The sequence below is a fragment of the Centruroides sculpturatus genome, unplaced genomic scaffold (genome assembly GCF_000671375.1).
Source record: "Centruroides sculpturatus isolate CEXI.00-Female unplaced genomic scaffold, Cexi_2.0 scaffold35, whole genome shotgun sequence".
In the NCBI taxonomy this organism is placed as follows: domain Eukaryota; kingdom Metazoa; phylum Arthropoda; class Arachnida; order Scorpiones; family Buthidae; genus Centruroides; species Centruroides sculpturatus.
In genome coordinates, this window is record NW_019384311.1 from 655472 (window position 1) to 676061 (window position 20590).

A 20590-nucleotide genomic window follows, 5' to 3' on the forward strand; every position below is an offset into this window, starting at 1 on the left:
TGTAATTAAGTCAAATTATATATTTTCTTATGTAGATTAAATATTCAGTTTAATTATACACAACAAAATATTACATAAATTATTACAAAAAGACTAATTATAAGTATTGATTTTTAGAAAACTAAAAGTAAACAGAAGAAAACTAAATTGGTTAATTAAATGAAAATAAGCTTATCAATTCTCAAATGCATTATTTACTCTTGAAACTATTTAAATTTAAAAAAAATTACCGTAGAATCTATTAGAATTCATTTGCTTATTTCATTTTTTTGAATTATTTTAATGATGTATTATAGAATTTTCTCATTTAAAGAATTCCTAACTTAAATAATTTCTATACTTTTTAAATTCAAAACATTCCTTTCTTAGATTTCTTAATGAATATTTTTTATTGCAATTTGAAAAAACTGTAGATTTGTAAATTCCCATTATTGTTCGTCTGTCTATCTGTCTATCCTTCCTTAATCATGAGAACAAAGTTAGACAAATGAAAATTGAGATCAGATATGGAAAGCTTAGGGACAAAAATCCCTAAGCTTTACTTATACTTATGTACTGTACTATATACGAACTTTTACACAAACATTCAGTTTGCACCTAAAGTCACGTTATTTCAATTCCAAGATTTTCCCCTAAACAGAATTCGATAGATGACCGGCATAACTCGAAAAACATAATGTACAGAGGCAAGACACTGCAAAAATTGAGAGCATTGTGAGAAAAATTGCATTGTGACGATGTCACAATAAATAATTGCTCGTTATGAATAAAATGTTTTCATATTTTTATTTGGATTACGTAAAACTTGATTAGACATTCCTCCATTCAACGCAAAGTTTATCAAGTTATTTAAAGAGTCATTATCGAGAATGCATTTCAGGTTTCTGGCCCTTCTTCAGCTCTAGACTATTTCATGAGCAAATTCAAAAGGAAATTATAAATATTTTTAAAAAGTTTTTCATAAATAATGTAAAATTATATAATTACTTAAAAACTACGTTGATATTAATGAATTATGTAAAATTGGAATACAATAAATAATATATTTATATTTTGCAGATGAAGAGGGGTCAGAAACTCGAAATGCATTTTGCATAATGACTATTTAAAGAACTTAATTGGTTCATCTCTGTATGATAACTCCTTCATTTATCAAATAATATGATTTAAAAAATACAATAAATATTTCCTTATTAGTTTCAAAATATCCTTCGCTTCTGTATAATCTTACATATTAACTTTGGGTTTAATGATATATTTTTCGATATAAATTTTAAATTTAAGCTATTATTATTATTCTAGCACATATTATTAGTTGTGTTCAGATACTTACCTCTGAATTCTGTAAATATATTCCCTCTTATTTCATAATAAAATGCAATTTATAGAAATATCCTGAGCTAACATGATCAGTGTATTTAATTTAACTGAAAGAAACATTTTCTAATGGTTGTTCTCCTCCTATTTTCATTTGTAATTGTTAATTTTTCTATTCTTATTCTATTGTTTCTTCCTAAGACTGTTTTGTTAATTTGAATTTAAAATATCAACAAAAATCTGTGCATATGACAAGAAAAATAAGATACTTTTCTATTTAATTTATTACTTTATTGCAATTTTTCTATTTGATTTTTTGTGTATAAATCAAATTTATGTTACAGTATATTTCGTAAATTCTCGAAATTTTCCTTCTTTTCGTCCAAATATCTCTTGTGGAGTAGTTGATAAATAGATAAACGTCGATTTTTCAAAATTATCATATATTCTTGCTGTTTGGTTGTGATAAAATATTTTATTATATGTCAAGAATTCATGAATTCTTGACTTTTCTTTGGGCATGTAATATTTTCTTATAGAAAATGCCCAATTTTACTTGATTTAATTATAATTTATATTTATCGTGTTTTCATCAAACATTTCATCGCTTTCTAGTTCTTTCACATCTACTTATTATATAAATCCAAATATCTTAAAGATTCTACTTAAGTATAAACTATGAAATGGATTGATATTGTCTTCAGAATCAATTTTCGTGTATAAAGTTTTATCTATTTCAGTTTCCGGAATATTTTATGGTGTAATAACAATCTTAAATCTTTTATTTTTGCAGTTTGTAATGTTGTCATGATCAAATTTTAACTATTAGACGTCTGTTAGATTTTATATTATTTCTTAGTAAAGGATTAGTAAAAGGATTTTATATTATTAAAGCAGCAATATAAATAATATAAAGCAATGAACGGAAAACAGCAAACAGAGAATACGTAACAAGAAAACAATTTTAACTGTTTGTAACGAAAAAGTGAAGTGAAGTCGTCTTTCGGTGTTTCTTCTTCAGGAAGAAATTTAACAATACAAACAATCATGCAATATAATTAAATACATTTTATAATTTTACTCATAAAGCATTCTTGCTATTATAAAAGCTTCTTTCTACACAAAGACACTTTTGTATATATAGGCCTATATATAAACAAATGAATTAAATAGGTTGTCCTTTATTTACCATGTCATAACATGCGTAAAAATGCAGTGGCAGACAGGGCTTAAGTCATTTACATAAAATAAACCAGCAACGAGTTGCTCAACTTTCCCGACAACATTTAAAATTTTGGTGGCGCCATCTGTTTCATATTTTATTTTAAAAAATTTATATTTTTAACTATTATAAAACGAGAAAAAGCTTAATTTTTAAGGTAAGAATGAGTTTTATAAAAAAAAAAAAAAAATGTAAATGCTAATAACGAGTAAAATCGTCATTAAGTCCGACTCTAGTGGAGATACACACGACCCCCATTATCTCCCCGCCTCCTCGACCTTTAACCACCAAATTTTAACAGCATCACTCACCCTAATAAACAAACCACTCTGCAGAATTTCAGAAATTTTCGACAAAAGGCACAGGAGTTATTACGCTTCAAATAGGGTGAACAAAATTATGCTAAACACATATACATACACACACACTAACATCCATACATACAGAAAACACACCAATTTTTTTGCATTTCTCGACATTTTAAGGTCCCCTGAATCCGAAAGTGTATAAATTTTGGAGGGTAATTTTTTTGACCAATCGCAATACTTTCCCTCTCTTAATGAACTATCAATACACCTTCTATTGCTGAAAAATGTTTATTAAAAAATACACTAACGTTTTCAACCTAATGCAATAAATCATCTTCAGATGTAACTGAATTCGAATATATTTTTGAAAATTACATTTAATTAGTAAAAGGAATGCTTAAAAATATTTTTTCACTGTGTAACAAATGGTACTTTTAAGCCCTCCATATGTGAATTGCTACCCTCTTTGTATTATGGAAACTATTAATAAAGGAAACATTAAAATAAACTCAATCCGAAATTTAAATTAAATTAACGTAATCAACTTTCATCAACTAATGAAATAATTTTAAATTATAATAATCTTTGATATATGCTTCATTTCCACTAATTTTATAAGTCAATGAATAATAATTATGTTTTTTTATCGTCACCAGTTAACACAAATTGTCTTCCTCACCAGTGGCGGAGTCAGAACACGATATGATCGTTGACAGTCTATTGAGAAAAACATATGTTCACAAATAGGTGTTCAAGACAAAATAAGTTCCTATTTTCCTGCCTGTTATTCCAATGTAAACATTTGTTTCATTACCCGTACTGTATATAAAATGTTATAAATTAATTTATATTGATCTAATGTAATTGTTCTCAAAGTTATTGATCAGTAGAATATTTAAACCGAATCACAGAATCATAGATAAACCGCGGATCATTTATGCCCCTGTCCACTTTTTATATTGTAAATATCACCTTACATAATGATAGATTGTGTTCCAAAATATTTGGTTTATCTGATGACTTAACGTAAGAACTATGTGATACGTGAATATACTCCTTTCTTTAGTTGAACAATGTAGAATTGTACTTTGAAACAATGTTTAGTCAGTAACCTAGAGCATGTTCTCAGATCGCTGATCATGCTTTGAGAACCACCGGTCTAAAGTAACTGCATTTCGTTTTCTACATTCTTTCTTTTGTTTTAACTGAGTAATATTTAGTGTGCTTTTTTCGATATTAAAGACTTGTAACAAAATCTCTTAAATGGATAAAATCAAATTCCCCAGAAATGCATTTCATGATGTAGAGGAATAAAGAATAATAAAGTTACGTTCATATTACTTAGAGTTCCAGTTGGTTTCTAGAATAGTATCTGTAATACCGGCCTGAAATTATAATTGATTGATAATAAGATAACAACATCAAATATTACTGAAACAATAAATATAATCTGTAGGTTTGAAAATTTTTCTTTATCCATTAACATTAATAAGATCGTCCCTTTGTCTCTTCTAACATTAAAAGACTGTTGAAAGGATCGAAGTGAGTGCTTTATTTTTTAAATTGCCCTCCTTTAGTTTTATATACATATTTTAGACAATTGATTCCCTGCCAGATATAATTAAATAAGATTTTTAAAATTTTAGAATTTATATTAAACTATTATATTTATACTTACAAATTAATCTATACAGATATAGTAGTTTTGAAACAACAGATAAGATGTCAAGTGAATTGTTAAGTGTAAAATAAAATTTCAATGGCCAAAATAGAATAAATAGATACTGAAAGTGTCAAGTATTGCTATTTTTTCAAATATTGGTACATTTACTGTAATAATAAACGCAATAGAAATAAAACATTTCACAGAAATATGCAAACAAAATAAATATAGCATCTATATCATATGAGCAGCCGTAATTCCGAAAAAAAAATGATGACCCACCAAGGCCAAGAACACTATTGATCGCAAAGATGAAACATTAGTTTTAGGAAAATATCTGAATTATACTAATTGGTTTTCAATATTAAGACAGTGAATAAACAATTACAAACTGAAACTAGTAAAGTCTACTCGTAAGAAGATGTCAATTCCTAATTGATGTCATTTCTTATGAATTAGCACCTATTAATTCGTTATTTAGCCAGCCACAGATCATCTTTAGAAAACACTCGTTTCAATACATCCGTTAGACACCCTGCTCAGATCAGCTTCACCACTTATATTGGGTTTTCTTAGTCACCGCTTTTTCAGACAATCGCCCAAAAATATCTCAGAGCTGTCTTCAGGCTGATAGGAGTTATTCTCGTACTTCCTACCAACCTGACTCTTTCATATCTTTCCCAACAGACTGACACCAGAGCCAGGTCAATCCAGGATTTCTAGTCTCGACTTATGTGAGTAACAATATCCTGGCAATATCCTGTACTCCGGCTCGGTTATTATATTGTTTTTAAATTTTTATGTCTTATTTTTAGCATTATACGCATTTAATATTTTAAACATTTTTAATGTATTCTGACTTATTTATATATTTTTTTTGCAAGTGTCATTTCTGTTTTTTTATGTATTTTATCTTTTTATTTGTTATGGCTCTTGTTATTTATTGAGGGATCTACATTTCCTAGTGTAGATGAAATAAATATATGAATAAGAATATTGTTACAATTAATAATAGATCTTCCTTTCTGCAAGTGACGATAAATATATATCTCAAACGTTCCCTTCAACAGATAATATTACTTGCGATCTATCGATGAAGCTAAATTCGTTTGCTTTTACTTAATGACAGCATTTAAGAAATTCAGATTAACAAGGATGTAAAAGTTTCTTCTCAATAAAAAAAAAAACACTCGACATCAAGATAAGGTAATAAATGACGAAGAGAAAAAATAAACAAAGCAAAGAATTAGCTAATTAACATATCATAAAATCCAGAAAAGATCAAGAACTGCGATGATGAAAGACTTTAGCGATAATTTGTGTCATTGCACCGAAAAACAGTAAATATAAATGGAAATTCAGCATAGCATTTAGAAGTGAAGAAGAAGATAAAAATAAATGAAATCACTCTGTGATTTTAAACGAATTTCAATAGCAGAGGGTTGGAAAAAAAAGATAAGATTATCGAGATATTGTAATCATTATATTTGAAGTATAACCATTATCACGGTTTAAAAACGACCCCGAAAAACAGATAGGCCTAATCAATATTTTGTTGAATAATTATTTTCAATGAACCAAGTTATATTCATAAACCAGTTTTGAGTAATAATTGCTATAATAATATTGAAAAAAAAATTACGAAAAAAATATTCGTGGTTAGAAAATACAAATGATTTTTACAGTTTGTATTTTTATGCCATAATATGACAAAATAATATAGCGGAATCTACTTTCATTTATGGCTGAATATTTTCGATACTGTGCTCCTGTAGACGAATTGTGACGATTCTAATTTATTTCTACGTAGAATAAATGTTCTAATTACGAATATATATTTTTACTAATATTTTTGTCTCGGTTTATTGTTATACAAGTCATAAATTTGAAGATTTAGCCAATGCCAGTTGTTTAGAAACCACATAATTGCGTTTTAAACAATTTATATACGTTAAAAGTAATGTCGAGACCCTCTCTGTATTCCTATGATATACTGTATTTAAGAAAAAAAAAGGATTTTTTAAAAGACGAATTTAGTTATGTATCTCTTAAATACGAATTATATATCCATAGTGAAAAGATATTTTTACTCAGATTAATACATTTCTTTAGTTTTATCCATATTATATTATTAAATAAATAACTTTTCTTATATATTTCTTTCTATACAATAGATGTCACTTCATTGGGATAAAACCGAAAATCTCTATGGAATTCCAACTATATCCAAGCCATTAAGATAATGCACACTTACATAGATTCGAATTTTATTTCTATTGCTAACGTAATCTGTAAACCTTGTAGTTGTATATCGTTCTTTGGTTATTTGCTTATTGAATTTTTCTTCTCATACTGTGGAAAGCATTTTATAAAATATATTTATGAAATGTTCAATAACTGATTTATTAATAAACAGTTGAAGGAAACAAAGTATGATGTATAGGGGAAAGCCACTAATAATTTGAGGTGGGGGTATATACTGTATTTTAAATTAAATAAATTAAAAACACAGTTAAAAATTACAGCCCGGCATTGTGAGTCTCTTCTAAGTTATTAGGCTGATAAGTTTGTTTTTATGAGCCATATATACTTGGAATATTATTTATTCATCAATAAATAAATCACAGTTAATTTTTGTTAGTAATTTTAATGAACTAACCGCCCATTGTGGGTCTAGTCGGATGCATGATTCATGTGATTAAAAACACGCTCTTAGTATCTATAGGGAGTAAAAAAAGAAAAAAAAAAAGGAGAAACAACAATTATAAATAAGATTTAAGGAAATCTTCAATGTTATCTATACTATACAATATTTTTTTATTTTAATTTATATTGTTTGTATACGGCAACGAAACACGTGCCGAGGGGGGATGCTTCTTGGAAGAACTCTTCGAGAAACTGGTCTGTATTTAGGTGTTACAAACGTAAATAAAATCCCCAAAATGCCACGTGACAAGCTGTTGTCAAAGCGAGAAAAAATTACTAGTGTTCGGTGGTTCATCCACTCGATCATTAATGGCCTTTTTCTATTTAGTATATGAGATTTATTAATGGAAAATACTATAATATATCAAAAACAATAGAGAATATAGTATTGACTATTATTCCTTATATTCAAATTTATAAAATCTTTAAAATTATGTAAAATTTTCTTTAAAAATAAACAAATTTTTTATATTGTTTGGTTTTCAAAAGTTTTATAATTATTAAAACACTTTTTTTTCTATACTCATATAAAATGCTGCTTTCATATTTTGTTTAAATTAAATTAAAATTTGCATCAGAAAATTTTCTCTCAGAATATATTAAAACGTATATTTTAATTTAAAAAAATATTTTAAATATTTTTTGTTTCGTTAAACAGACAGCATGAGTGAATTTCTTGATGTAGCTGTCATATTCAATAAATTATTCGGAAATTAAATATAAAATGTACAGAATTGAATAAGAAAATATACACGAATCTTTATTATTATATTAAATTTATAAAAAAAAAGCTTAAGATAGAATTATGAAATTTCTGTAAATTTTTGTGATATTTTAGAACCTTTACAGAGCATAGTTTATCTTTAGTTAATATTTTTTTCTTTAATTTTTAAGGTAAGTAATTAATTTATGTACTTCATATAAATTTCTTAAATTTATGATAAATTAAATAAATATATATATATGTAAATATTTTATGTAAGTTCGAGGAGGAAATGTCTTTAACTATATGAAGTTCCTTTGTCTCGTCCTACTATATTCGAGGTCTTTCACGTGGTCCGTTCTTTCTGACTTCCCAGAAGCTTCTGACCTTATTTTCTATTGTTCCACGTCACTCCTTTTGTTTCAAGCGCCTCCGGCTTTGGAGGGCCAATCACACCTTTACATATATATTCAAATGAAAACCATATTAAACGTTTTGTTATTTCAGTCTACCATTGTAGTGTTTATTACAGAGACTAAATGGTTATGAATTGAAAATTGAAATTTGGTATACAGGATAGGTCATGAAAATGTACACTAAGAAGGGATTTTTGGAAACCCTCGCGGGGAAGAGAGAGAAGGTTATGGATTACCCCAAAGGACTCGGCTTCTACTGTACTATTTTAGATGCAGTGTTTTGCGTTTTTACGGGAAATCGAACATATTTTTAGAACCATCTAAAAATTCTCTAATTATTCTCAGAAGAGGGGGACGTAATTATTGTACCCGATGAAAACGGGTAAGATCGGCTATATAACTATAAAGGTTTATCATACTGAGTGCCCAATCTAACACATTTAAAAACTTTTTTATTCTTCTACTGTACACAATTTAAAGAATTTTTAAAATGTGTTAGATTGCGATGAACTCTTACATAAGATAACCTTTGTAAATATAAATCAAATACTATAATACAATATAGTATAAGGGTTAGAAATACGAAATAATCTAATAATCTTAATCTTTGCTGTTGTTATTTTTTCGCCGATCAATGCCGGCCTCATCTGCTAGTAAAATATAAAATTAAAAATTTAAGATATTAAACAAGTAAATCAACCATGACTCCCACATCTTTCAAGTATTATAACGATAATTATCTTTGCAAAATTCCTGTCATAAAATAGTTAAACTAGAAATACAGTAACGTAGAATCTAAATATATTTTTGATTAATACCATGTAAATAAACAAATGTATTCCCTCCTAAAGATTAAACCATAGAATTCACTTTACTTCCAATAATCCAACAGCCTCTTGAATCCGACATTCTTCAGGTCTCGTACATTACGAATTACCGAAATTGAACTGCAACTTTGAGAAAGTTATCGTTAAAGTATTTATCTTACTCACAACTTCCTATGATGTAATGAAAAAGAAATAAAATTTATGACAGAAATGAAAATAAATATTATAATGTCTGAAAGTATGATAATGATGAGAACGAAATAGCTGTTTGTTGAGAATGTAATGGGGAGGGTTTCTGTAAAATAATATGAATGATTAAGCTAGAAGAATAGAGTAAGGAAATGCAACACATGGGCGATCTATAAAGAGAACGGACACCTTCGGAGGACTTTCTATGGGTAAACTGGCCCTAAGACACGTGAAGGAAACTCAGAAATCATGCTTGGCCAACCCGTTAATCAGACACGAACCCACGACCAGCGTTCAGTGGTTTTATTCACACGGTTACTTGGGGACTAATGCGAATGGTCACAGACTGTTTTTCAAAATAAAACTTCGAATTTGTTTTATATGTTGTAAAGCAGAAATATGGGGGCTTCTGTAAACATAAGAACGTCTGAATACAAAGGATGAAAGTCATTCTGCAGAGAATTGCAAACTCTTCGGGATAAAATTCTTCATAATATCTTTAAACAAACATGCGATAATGATATGATTAATTTAAACTAAAGAATTACTAGTCGAAACTAAAGCTATGCATAATATGGTTGAATTTTATAGAACGTTTGACATTCGATAATAAAATAAACGTATTTATCATAAATTTAAACGATATTAAATATAGAATTAGAATCTAACTCTTATAATAACTTTGAAGTAAAGTCATCCAAGAAGAAAAGTTTCCTAATAAAATAAAGATTCTACTTTTCAAATATATTGTCGAGATAATACGTGCTTATGAAAATGGACGGAATAATTAAACTGCAATTTGAAAAATTGAAGACTTATAAATTCTCGCTGTTGTCTGTTCGTCTCTCGTTTCTTAATCTGCAGAAGAGAGATAAATATATGAATTCTCAGACTAGATATGGACAGAAGATCTCGATTAAATATATACAAACTTCCAATGAAAACTGAAAGTCGTATTATTTCAGTTCAAATATTTTCCCCTGAAAGGTGTTAGATAGATGACCAGCACAACTCTGTTGCTAAAGGAAAAGTATGATGTACAGGAGCAACCACTACTAATTTGAGGTGGAGAGCATATATTTTAAATTAAATATATTAAAAATATAATTAAAAATTGCAGCCTGGCATTGTGACGATGTCACAGTAAACAATTGCTCGTTGACTTTGAAAAGTTTTTAACAACATTAGTAGTAATATTTCGATTTACTAAGCATAACTCCAACTTTAAATGATATAACGGAATTAGATTGGGTGGATTTTTTATGTATTTTTAGAAGTATGATAGAAAAAAACTTTTATTTTTTCTTTGTGTTAACTTATAAGCCTGTGACATTTAAGTTAATAGTAATAAAAAATGGTAAAACCTTTTCTTATGTTTGAGTTTGAGTGATTACAACTTTTTAGGACAGGATTATCTACTTTTATAACAAAAATGTACGTAAACTTATCATATAAACAGAAATATTTTTTATTTATTTTAAATATTTTCCTTTAAAGTGTAATCATTAAAAAGAATGAAAACATCGAAACTTAAAACAATATTGTCTTGAAGAATCAATTCAAAAGTATTTAAGAATTTGAGAATGATTTGAGAAAAGAATTTATTAAGTTATTAAATAAATAATAAAAAATTATCCGAATTTAAAATAAATATGTTTACTTTAGATGCAAATTAGCAGAAATTTGATGAAAACTACACGTTTCCATGAAAATGATTAATTGGATAAGAAAACAAGTGAATGATAGATGTGATTGTTGCGATGTACATTTTTGATTGATTACTTTTTTCAACAGTCAAACACAAAATAATGCGCATTTCTGACAAGTCGTCTATCACCATTGTAAATTTTTACTGATCGAATGTTACTCAAATCACACACAAGATTGTAGTAAACCATTTAATGTTCTTCAAACAAATGTTCCCTAAGAAAATGTATCGTTTCAATTTATTTGCAGTATAAAATTGAATGGACACACTTAATTAAGCGATCTTATCACATATACCAAATGTCCTTTTTTTAATTTATTTTAAAAAATGCACAAAGCAATTTTCTTTTGATTAAACATACATTTTGTAAAATGGTATTTTATTATATAGACTATATATATTTTTTTTAAAACGAAAAACTATAAACTTATATTTTGAAACGAGCAATTATTTGTTACAATGCCAGGCCGCAATTTAATCATTTAATCATATTTTTAATTTATTCAACTTAAAATATGATAACCTCACCACTAAAGGTCATCCTGTATGCTCTGCTGCATCCGTAACAATTATCATTAACAAGCCCTCTTAGTACCCATAAGACGCTTAGACTTTTTCTAGATAGCTTGTGTGGCTTACTGAATTACTAATGTTTTTGAAGAAATTAAAGTTATAAATATTATATTCCATTTTCGCATTCATGAATGTCTCGTAAAATACGACATAGTAACTCTCCAATATCGTATACATTCCATAAACTAACGATATTTTATATACCAAATATCGATATATGTAAATAACCTTTATTTAGATTACATAAACAATGTTTATTGGAAGAATATTGCATTTAAACTTAAATTTCTTTATCAAAAATATATATCATAATTCCACAAAACTACATCATTTAAGCTTCTATTATTATTTAAATTTTATATGTTAGTAAAATGAAAATTATCAGACTTTCTTCCTGTTCGAATGCCAGGAGAGTCGGGCAAGAGTTTTTGCCAGCTTTTTTTTTTATATATATAATAAAATCACTTTTACATACGTAAAAAATTTCATTACTGTTGTGAGATTCCAGACTGAGTCCGAATCTGTTATTAATCGCGTTAAAACTATTATTAAAATAGTAAAAAAAGAAATTGTAATAAATAAATGCGACGCGAAAGTAAACAATGTGTTAAGCAATAAATCAGTGTCAGACTTCGAACTTTCATTCTGATGCTGATATACTGTACAAATGATCAAAGTTAAACTCGGCCAGGAAACAGGCAGGTTTTAAGAAAAGAAAACGTCACGTTCGGCAGTTAACATTCAAAAATGTCAGAATAGAGAACACAAAGATCAAAAATACGAGCGCAGGTTTCGAAGTTCCATCAACATCTCCCGGTCAGAGTCGAGGGATGGTGTCAGGTTGAACATCTAAGATTGATCTTTTTCGTCACCCGATCCGATCTTATTTCTACCTGAAAATAAGGAAGGAGACCAATCACGAATCGACTAGAGGGAATCGGAACCAATCGGAGAAAGAAATTCGGGGATGAAATTCCTTAAATACCCCAGATTTCAAGGATGAAGGACGGATTTCTCTCATTTTGTACTGTCCAAAGTGACCCGTTCACTCCTCTTGTCTTTGTATGCCTTCGCTCCTAACGAAGTTCCTTCGTTCCTGCGTGTGCACGCCATCATCCTCCGTCTACTGGACTATCTACAACACCGCTCCGGGACCCCAACGGCTCAACGAGATTCCAACAGTTACAAATTAGCACTGTGGACTCTATTGTTCTGGGTCAGAGAGAAGGAGAAATGCATTGTAAACTCTTCTAACATAAAATAAACAGGTTTCATTTGTAAATGTGCCTGAATCATTGTGTGTCCACCGCTACCGACATACAGTTCTAATCCCTAGTACATCCTGACGCAAATTTAACTAGCTATCCCTTTTCGGACCAGCAAACCTCACATTATTAATTCAAAGTCTGATTACTCGAGAAATTAAAACTCTAATTAATCGTTTATTTCAATCTCTTTAATTATGAACAATTTTAATCAAATTGTTGTCGAATACTTGGCACTAATTACAGAAAACTCGGTAAAATGCAAATTGGCAGTAGTGCATTTCTTATTCCCTTTGTTTTCACGAATTACATTCGCTGCTTGTTCTGTCCCTGGTTAATTCCAGCCGACCAGTGGCCGCGTGGATAAAGCCACTGAAGCCACTAGTTGATCGTGGGTTTGCGCCTCGCCAATGGCTATTCACGTGGAATTTTCCGGGTTTTCTTCACGTTAGAAACACCTAAATAGGGGCCAGTTTCCCATAAAAGACCTACCGAGATCACCCTTCACAGATAGCCCATGATCGCATTATCGTATACGAAAAATCCAAACTAAACCAAACTCTGATTAATTCCCACAAAGACGTTGTTAGAAACGAAGATCATGTGAAAAGAATCATGTGATCTTTGTTTCTGACAACCTTCGAAATCATTGTCAAAATATAGTTTATCATGTTCTGTATACCGAAAGATGACTTTTTTTCTACTAATACAAATCTTAATTTTCCATTTTATCCAGGTTAAGTTACATTCTTCGTACTTCTTCCGTTTCCGCTTTGGAGCAGTATCCGACTTATAGTAGAATTTAACATAGAAAATCTCTCAATTCCAAAATATTATTTGTTTAGGCAGGTTTCCGTTTTATTCAGGTTCTGATTTAGGTAGATGAAATATCATAAAAGTTTTATCAAAGTTCTATCACAAGTTAAATTTATTTCTGTTTCTTCAAAAAAAAATCTTCAAAATGCTCTTTCAGAAAGGATTGAGTCATCAAAGGCAGAGTATTTTTTATAGTATTAACTTATTTATAGCCGATACTAAAATGAAAAATATTGAAGCATTTAGAGATACATTTCAAAGGCAACACACCAGTCAAGTTACAATTCTTTTCCAATGTTATTATTTTCACAATTGAAATTTTTGTAATGTCCTAACTGAACTACCTTTCTTTAAGTCAATTGATATGAATGACTGTACCTTTGAAAAATATCGTTGAAATAAATTCTAGAGAGAAGTTTTCACTTCAAGAAGTATATAAGAAATATTATTCTATCAAATATTTCTAACAATAACAATCATGCTAGAAAAGAAGGTATTTATTAATTTTCTCATTTGATTACATTTTAATCGAGATGAAATGTGTTTTTATGTTTTTAATTGTGTTAAATATCTTTAAAATAACAAAAATATATTAAACTGCTATATAACTAGCATATAAAGTGTATTATATCTTATTCCAGTTCACAGCAAATAAATCACAACAATAAAATTAAGACAAGCTTTTAATTATAGAATGGTTCAAAGATTCAGAAACTATGTGTTAACAAGACTTCTTAAGAAAATCATCCTTAAATTGATAAATGAAGATAATAGTGTTTGATAATACATTACTTTATAAACATAGTTTATATAGAATACACATTTTAAACTACAGAATTGGATAACATTTCTTCCTGTACTTAAGAATGGACATATGAAGGATTTCAAACTATGAAATTTGTACTAATAAATTGCTTAATGTACAGATAAATTTGAAGTTTTAGGAGATGAAGAGGAAACCGATCCCATGGTAAAAATTTGAGAGTTAAACTGTCTTCGATTATGGTTTTTATAATTCAGATGTGAGAAATTTTATGGCATTAATAGCTAATTTAAATCAGAAAAAATAAAAATTCCTACTAGTTTCCCTATAAAGTTAATGTTTAACAACAATGATTTCTGTATTATTTCAATTGTAATGAAGAAAATGAAGACATTGCAACAAAATTCATAATTTCTTTTAATATTGACGTTTTCGAGGATTTTCCAGAGTATCGTGTCGCTCTTTATTATTATTATTTTTTTTAATATAATTTTATAATAATTCATTGTAAATCATGTTAGCTTTATGTATTATTTACAATATTTATTTTATATATTAAAATTTGTTTAAAAAATCAATAAAAGTTATAAAATAAAGTAGAGCAAATTATAAATTGTTTCAAAAATAAATAGATTGCACTTAAAAATCAATTATTCCGATACTATTTTGTCTCACGCATCTAGAATTAAAATTCGATACCTCGTAGCTCATATGATACACGATTTTCTCCATATTTTGGAATTTTTGCTATCTCCGATACAAGAAAAATGAGAAATCTCGAGAGACTGTACTCGATCTCTTCGTCCCATTGTATCATTTTATCTCCCCTTTTTTATAAGAAGCTTTGCTTCAACACAAACATTAGATTTCAGTCAGCATGTAAATGAGATGAATACAACTTTATACACACAACATGCTTTCAATATTACAATTTACATTAACAATATTAAAACTTTTGTTTATGTTCTTTACGTTTGTGTTTATTCTGTATTATTTGTGTCATGTTATTTCTGTATTTATTCTTTACATAAACGTTCGTTTAGCAAATGTTTTAAATACAATATTTTCTTTATAAAAATATTAGTTTAAAGTTTACTTTTAAAGAAAAATTTCTATTTGTGTTTACAAAAAAGCAATATAAAAAAATATAATACATTATTTTTCTAAATTGAATTCATTCGATTGTAAGATGCAGAATTTTTAAATAGTCTTATATATTAAAAATGTTATTCTCAAGAGTATTTATTAATATTTTACCTGGTAAAAAGCTCAATACTGAAGAATACGTATTCCCCACTGTGAACCATTCCCAGTTCTTCAGCTGTTAATAAAATTTCTCGTATAGCATCTGGAGAGGCGCACATCACCACAACTAAAAGAAAAGTCATTTAAATTTTATTAATAAATAAATAGCACCTATAAACAGAGAACAAAACAATTTTATAAAGAACATTTTCCCCAATTTATTTATTAATTAAAAAATAATAAGTATAATATGCTTAATAAATAGCATTTCCTTTATTATTTTTGAAAAAACTTTTAATAGAGATCAAATGTCATTTATGTCTATTTAATTTTGAATATATGGTTTAAAATTACGATTTCGTATATATTAAATAATAAATATAACAATTCAATTACTGAATATATTTGCATATAATTACACTAAATGAATTAGAAAATTTTATTATTATTTTAAAACGTTTAAACATAAAATTTGATTACAATATGAATTTAAAATATATTATTCAAATTTAATGAATTATTTTGATAATTTTCAATATATCAAGCTAATGGATGTATTTTAATTACCACATATCTTCGAGTTAAAATATAAGAAATAATCTCATAACTTAATTTAAAATATATTTCTGTTTTTTATATAGAAATTTGTTTAATTGAAAAATTAATACGTTAGACATATGTAAATTCTGTCCATTGTAAAGAGTGTCCCCTATTAAATCTATTAAAAGTCTCTATATTAAATTTGTAAGAATTACCTAATTAAAGTTATTACACATTACTTCTTAAAAAATGCAAGAATTGAATTTATTTAAATTGATTTTTAACATTTTAATTAATTTGCTTTTCAAACGAATTTGTAATGAATGTTCAATAATTGGTGCAAGAACCACTTTGGCCACACTGCAGATTCAATGAGTGATTCAACATTTGATAGAACGTATTTATTAATTAAATTTTAAACTAGATACAGTTTGTTCCTTTTCAAGAGGGAAATAGTTATTTGTGTTAACCTAATAAATGTTAAAGTTATTACAGCAAATTTAAAGACTAAATAACTTGTATGAGTTATATGAGACTCGTATCATATAAAGAATTTTGACTTAAATTCTAATTAAATATTAACTTATATTAAATTTTGTCATTCAATAAATAAATTACTTAAATTATTAAGTGATCAGCACAAAATAAGCAAATGATTCTTCAGACTTTTCGCTTTCAATCCTTACTAACAGCAATAGCAGCCATTAAGTTAATTCATTTTCAATTCAAAAACACCTATTACATTATTAAGGATTTATCCTTATAATTTTTATTATATAAGAAATACAATTTTTTACTCCAAGGAACATAAGATCTCTGAATCCTTATAACGTTCTGATCAAAGTAAGTAGTGTCTCCAATCCAATACTTATTACTTATTGCCGAAGATAATTCATTCAAAAGTAATCTCCTATCAGAACACTGAATCACATAAATATAGAAGAAACTCAATTTATTTAATTGAGTTTTAGATTGAATCGATCACATCTCTTTATTGACGTGTAACTTATTGTATATCAGTCTCTCCACACTTTGCATTCAGTTCAAATATTTTTATCCAAAAGCAACACTAATAAACAACCCTAGTTAAAAGTTGTCTGTCCAATTCTAATCCAATGGTCCAAGTAGAAATTAAAACTGTTTTACTTAAATTAACGTATTGTACAAGTATGGGAAACGTGTAACCAAGAGAATGTTTGATCAACGTATCAAATAATCTTAAATAATTATTCAACTTTTAGCTACAACTGAAATGGAAATTTAGAAAATATCATTTGCATATTAAAAACACTTTTCGTATTATTAATTATTTTAAAATGACAAAAAGCTTAATTTTGAGGGTAGAGATGAGTTTTTATTGTAAATAGTAATAATGAGTAAAATCATTAAATTTATACGAGATAGGACACATAACCTCCCTTTATCTTCGCACTCCTTAATCTTTAACCACCAAAATTTAATAGCATCAATTCCTCTAATACTCAAACCTCATCTCGTGGGTGAACAAAATCGTGCCTTCACTCCCACACATATTCTTACCTCTATGCGTACAAAAAAAAGAACCAAAAGTTTTTGTGTATTTCTCGACGTTTGCAAGGTCCTTCCAGTCCAAAAATGTAAAAAATCTTGGGGGGTTTATTTTTGACCGTTCGTTATACGTTTAATCCGTTATATATAGCAGCCGGGAAAGTAAAAACAATGCATGTGGAAAAAGTGCTATCAGTTGCTTCTTTAAATGAAGTGAAAGATTATTACTGTAATTGTTAAAAAGTATAAACCTATCTAATAGATGGTTGGTTACCTCAAGGCGAGATTAAAGGCTCGCCTTGAGGTAACCATATATTGCTTAAGCTACATATTCTATACGGTCGAACTTATTATCAAATACTAGGTATATGTTTAAGGGCAAGTGTCTTAATATAGCCACGAAACAAGCAGAAATTCCTAAGTTACTAAGTTCTGGCCATAAATGTCCTGATCTACTGAATCGAAAGCTCCTTTCAAGTCAATAAAACGTGCATATAATTTACTACGTCTTTTTTGACAAAATCAATTGAATCATGGGTTATTAATCAATATAAATAGTTATAATTAACAGCTCTACCTGTAATAAATTCTTTCTGACATGAAGATATCAACAATTAATTTCTGTAACCATATAACAATGATATTCGTTAAAATGAATGAGTAATCTTTGATTCAGTGAATGAAATCTGACAGTGATATTTCCGTCGTTCCATTCAAATAATTTTAAGGAAAGTTGGTTTCTAAAAAGAAGGAAAAATAAGATTAGATCGAAATACATTAATAATAATTACTACATCTTTAAGATTATATCCAGAAGATTTTTTTTAACCTTTAATTTCTTATTCTGTCCAAACCAGAGACTTTGCGAGATTTTAGTTTTGCCAATGCAAATTTAATTTCATTCAAGGAGATTTGTCATCTAGAATCGGATTATTATTCTCAATAATGCTATTTTCATTAATAATAGTTAAAGTGACGGAGAATAGAGCTTTAGTAGTGAACTTATAACCACTAAACTCATTAACCAACTTCCAAAAGTCTGTCGAAGTTTAACTACTCCTAATAATCTTATTCCAAAATAGTTTTCTTCTTTAACTTTATATAAAGATCTACAACGTTTGTTTAGATTGCAATAGGGCATAAGTGGTTCTCTAGACTTACCTTTTTCCTGAATTTACTCATAGCACAATTTCCAAGTTTGTTTTAATAGATAATGCTTTATAATTTGATTCTGATAATTTAAAATATCATATTAAACAAATCTATCAAAACTAAGAATAATTTTTCTCATATTAATTCTGAAATATAGTTTAAAAGCTTTACTGTGAACTAAGTGTATCTAGAACAGGAAAATTGTAGAAGTTATATAAGAAGTCCATGCTTGAAACAACTAAATATATAACAGATGCTACAAATTTAGTTGAAACCTGCAGAAAAATAAAAGTATAATTTGCATAAAAGTCTTACACGAAACATCCATTATAAAATAAATAAGCACTTTGATATTTCCTGTCTCTATCATTAACAACGAGTCATTTAAAAGTTATAAAGCTCTTTATTTGGGTCATTATAAATAGGCTTAAAAGTGTTATTACCCGTTTCATTTCCTATTGTCTTATTAACACCTTGAAATCTACGTTGCAGAAGATTGTGCGATACATTTACTCAAACGTTTTGATATCTTAAAATATCCATCATTTATAAAATCTTCCAAAAGTATATTTCTAAACAAAGTATAAATTATGAAAAAGTAGTTTGTCTTATTCTGAATACCCTCAGATTTTCAGCGTGTGACTGTTGACATTTATCTTTTGAAGCTTTATGTGTAATAGCATTGCTATTGGATAGAGAAAGTAAAATGTCATCATCGTTATGATGATCATAAAATGTTAAAGAAAAGGAAGATTCACGGAGAATTCTCCGGATAAAAATTTCTCTCCGGGCTTCTCTATTTTTACTTTTCCGGTGTTGTATATAATTGTTGTATATAACAGAGGGAAATTCTGGCAATCGGTCAAAAAAATTATCCCCCAACATTTTTACATTTTTGGACTCGAAAACTTGAAACGTTGAATAATGCAAAAAATTGGACATTTTTCTGTATGTATGGATGAAAGGCACGATTTTGTTTACCAATTTGAAGCTTAATAACTCCTGTGTCTTTTATCAAAAATTTCTGAAATTTTGCAGGAAAGTTTGTGTATTATGGGTATTGAGACCATTACGTTTTGGTGGTTAAAGGTCGAGGAGACGGGGAGATAGAGCGGGGGTCATGTTTTGTATCCGAGTTGGAACGAAATTAATGAAGATTTTATTTCTTCTTAGCATTTACAATTTTTTTTTATATTAAACTTATCTCTATCTTCAAAATTAAGCTTTTTGCCATTTTATAATAATTAATAATATAAAAACTTTTTAAAAATAAAATATTATAACAGATGGTACCACAACTCTTGCCAGAAAAGTTACGTTACTGACTTTTTGCATTGTTACTATTACTTTCGTCTATTCAATCATATAGAAAAATCCTTTAACACTATAAATTAGTTTATTCTGTTTATATTCTTCCAGAACGTTTAAGGTATGTTTATCTTAACCGTTGCATGTCTGGCGGATAATATAAACAGACCTTAAAGGTCTATTTATACTATCCGTTCAGACAAGGAGATTTACCATTGTTTGCTAGAATGCTTGCCTGAAACGATATGTGTCTGAACCTGTTGGAACAAGCACGAATTGAGATGGCCAGATAGTATGAATTACCTTCAGACAGTTTATGGCTTGCAGTGAGCAATCTCGTCT

General features: G+C 28.1%; 1 protein-coding gene across 1 annotated transcript in view; it reads right to left on the reverse strand.

The window, feature by feature from the left end:
* LOC111621704 (atrial natriuretic peptide receptor 1-like) overlaps nucleotides 1-20590 on the reverse strand; it is a 195087-nt gene that overhangs the window by 83327 nt on the left and 91170 nt on the right. Inside the window, exon 2 of the mRNA XM_023363930.1 lies at nucleotides 15734-15848. Coding sequence (XP_023219698.1) covers nucleotides 15734-15848 — 115 coding nt within the window. The remainder of the gene's footprint in view (nucleotides 1-15733; nucleotides 15849-20590) is intronic.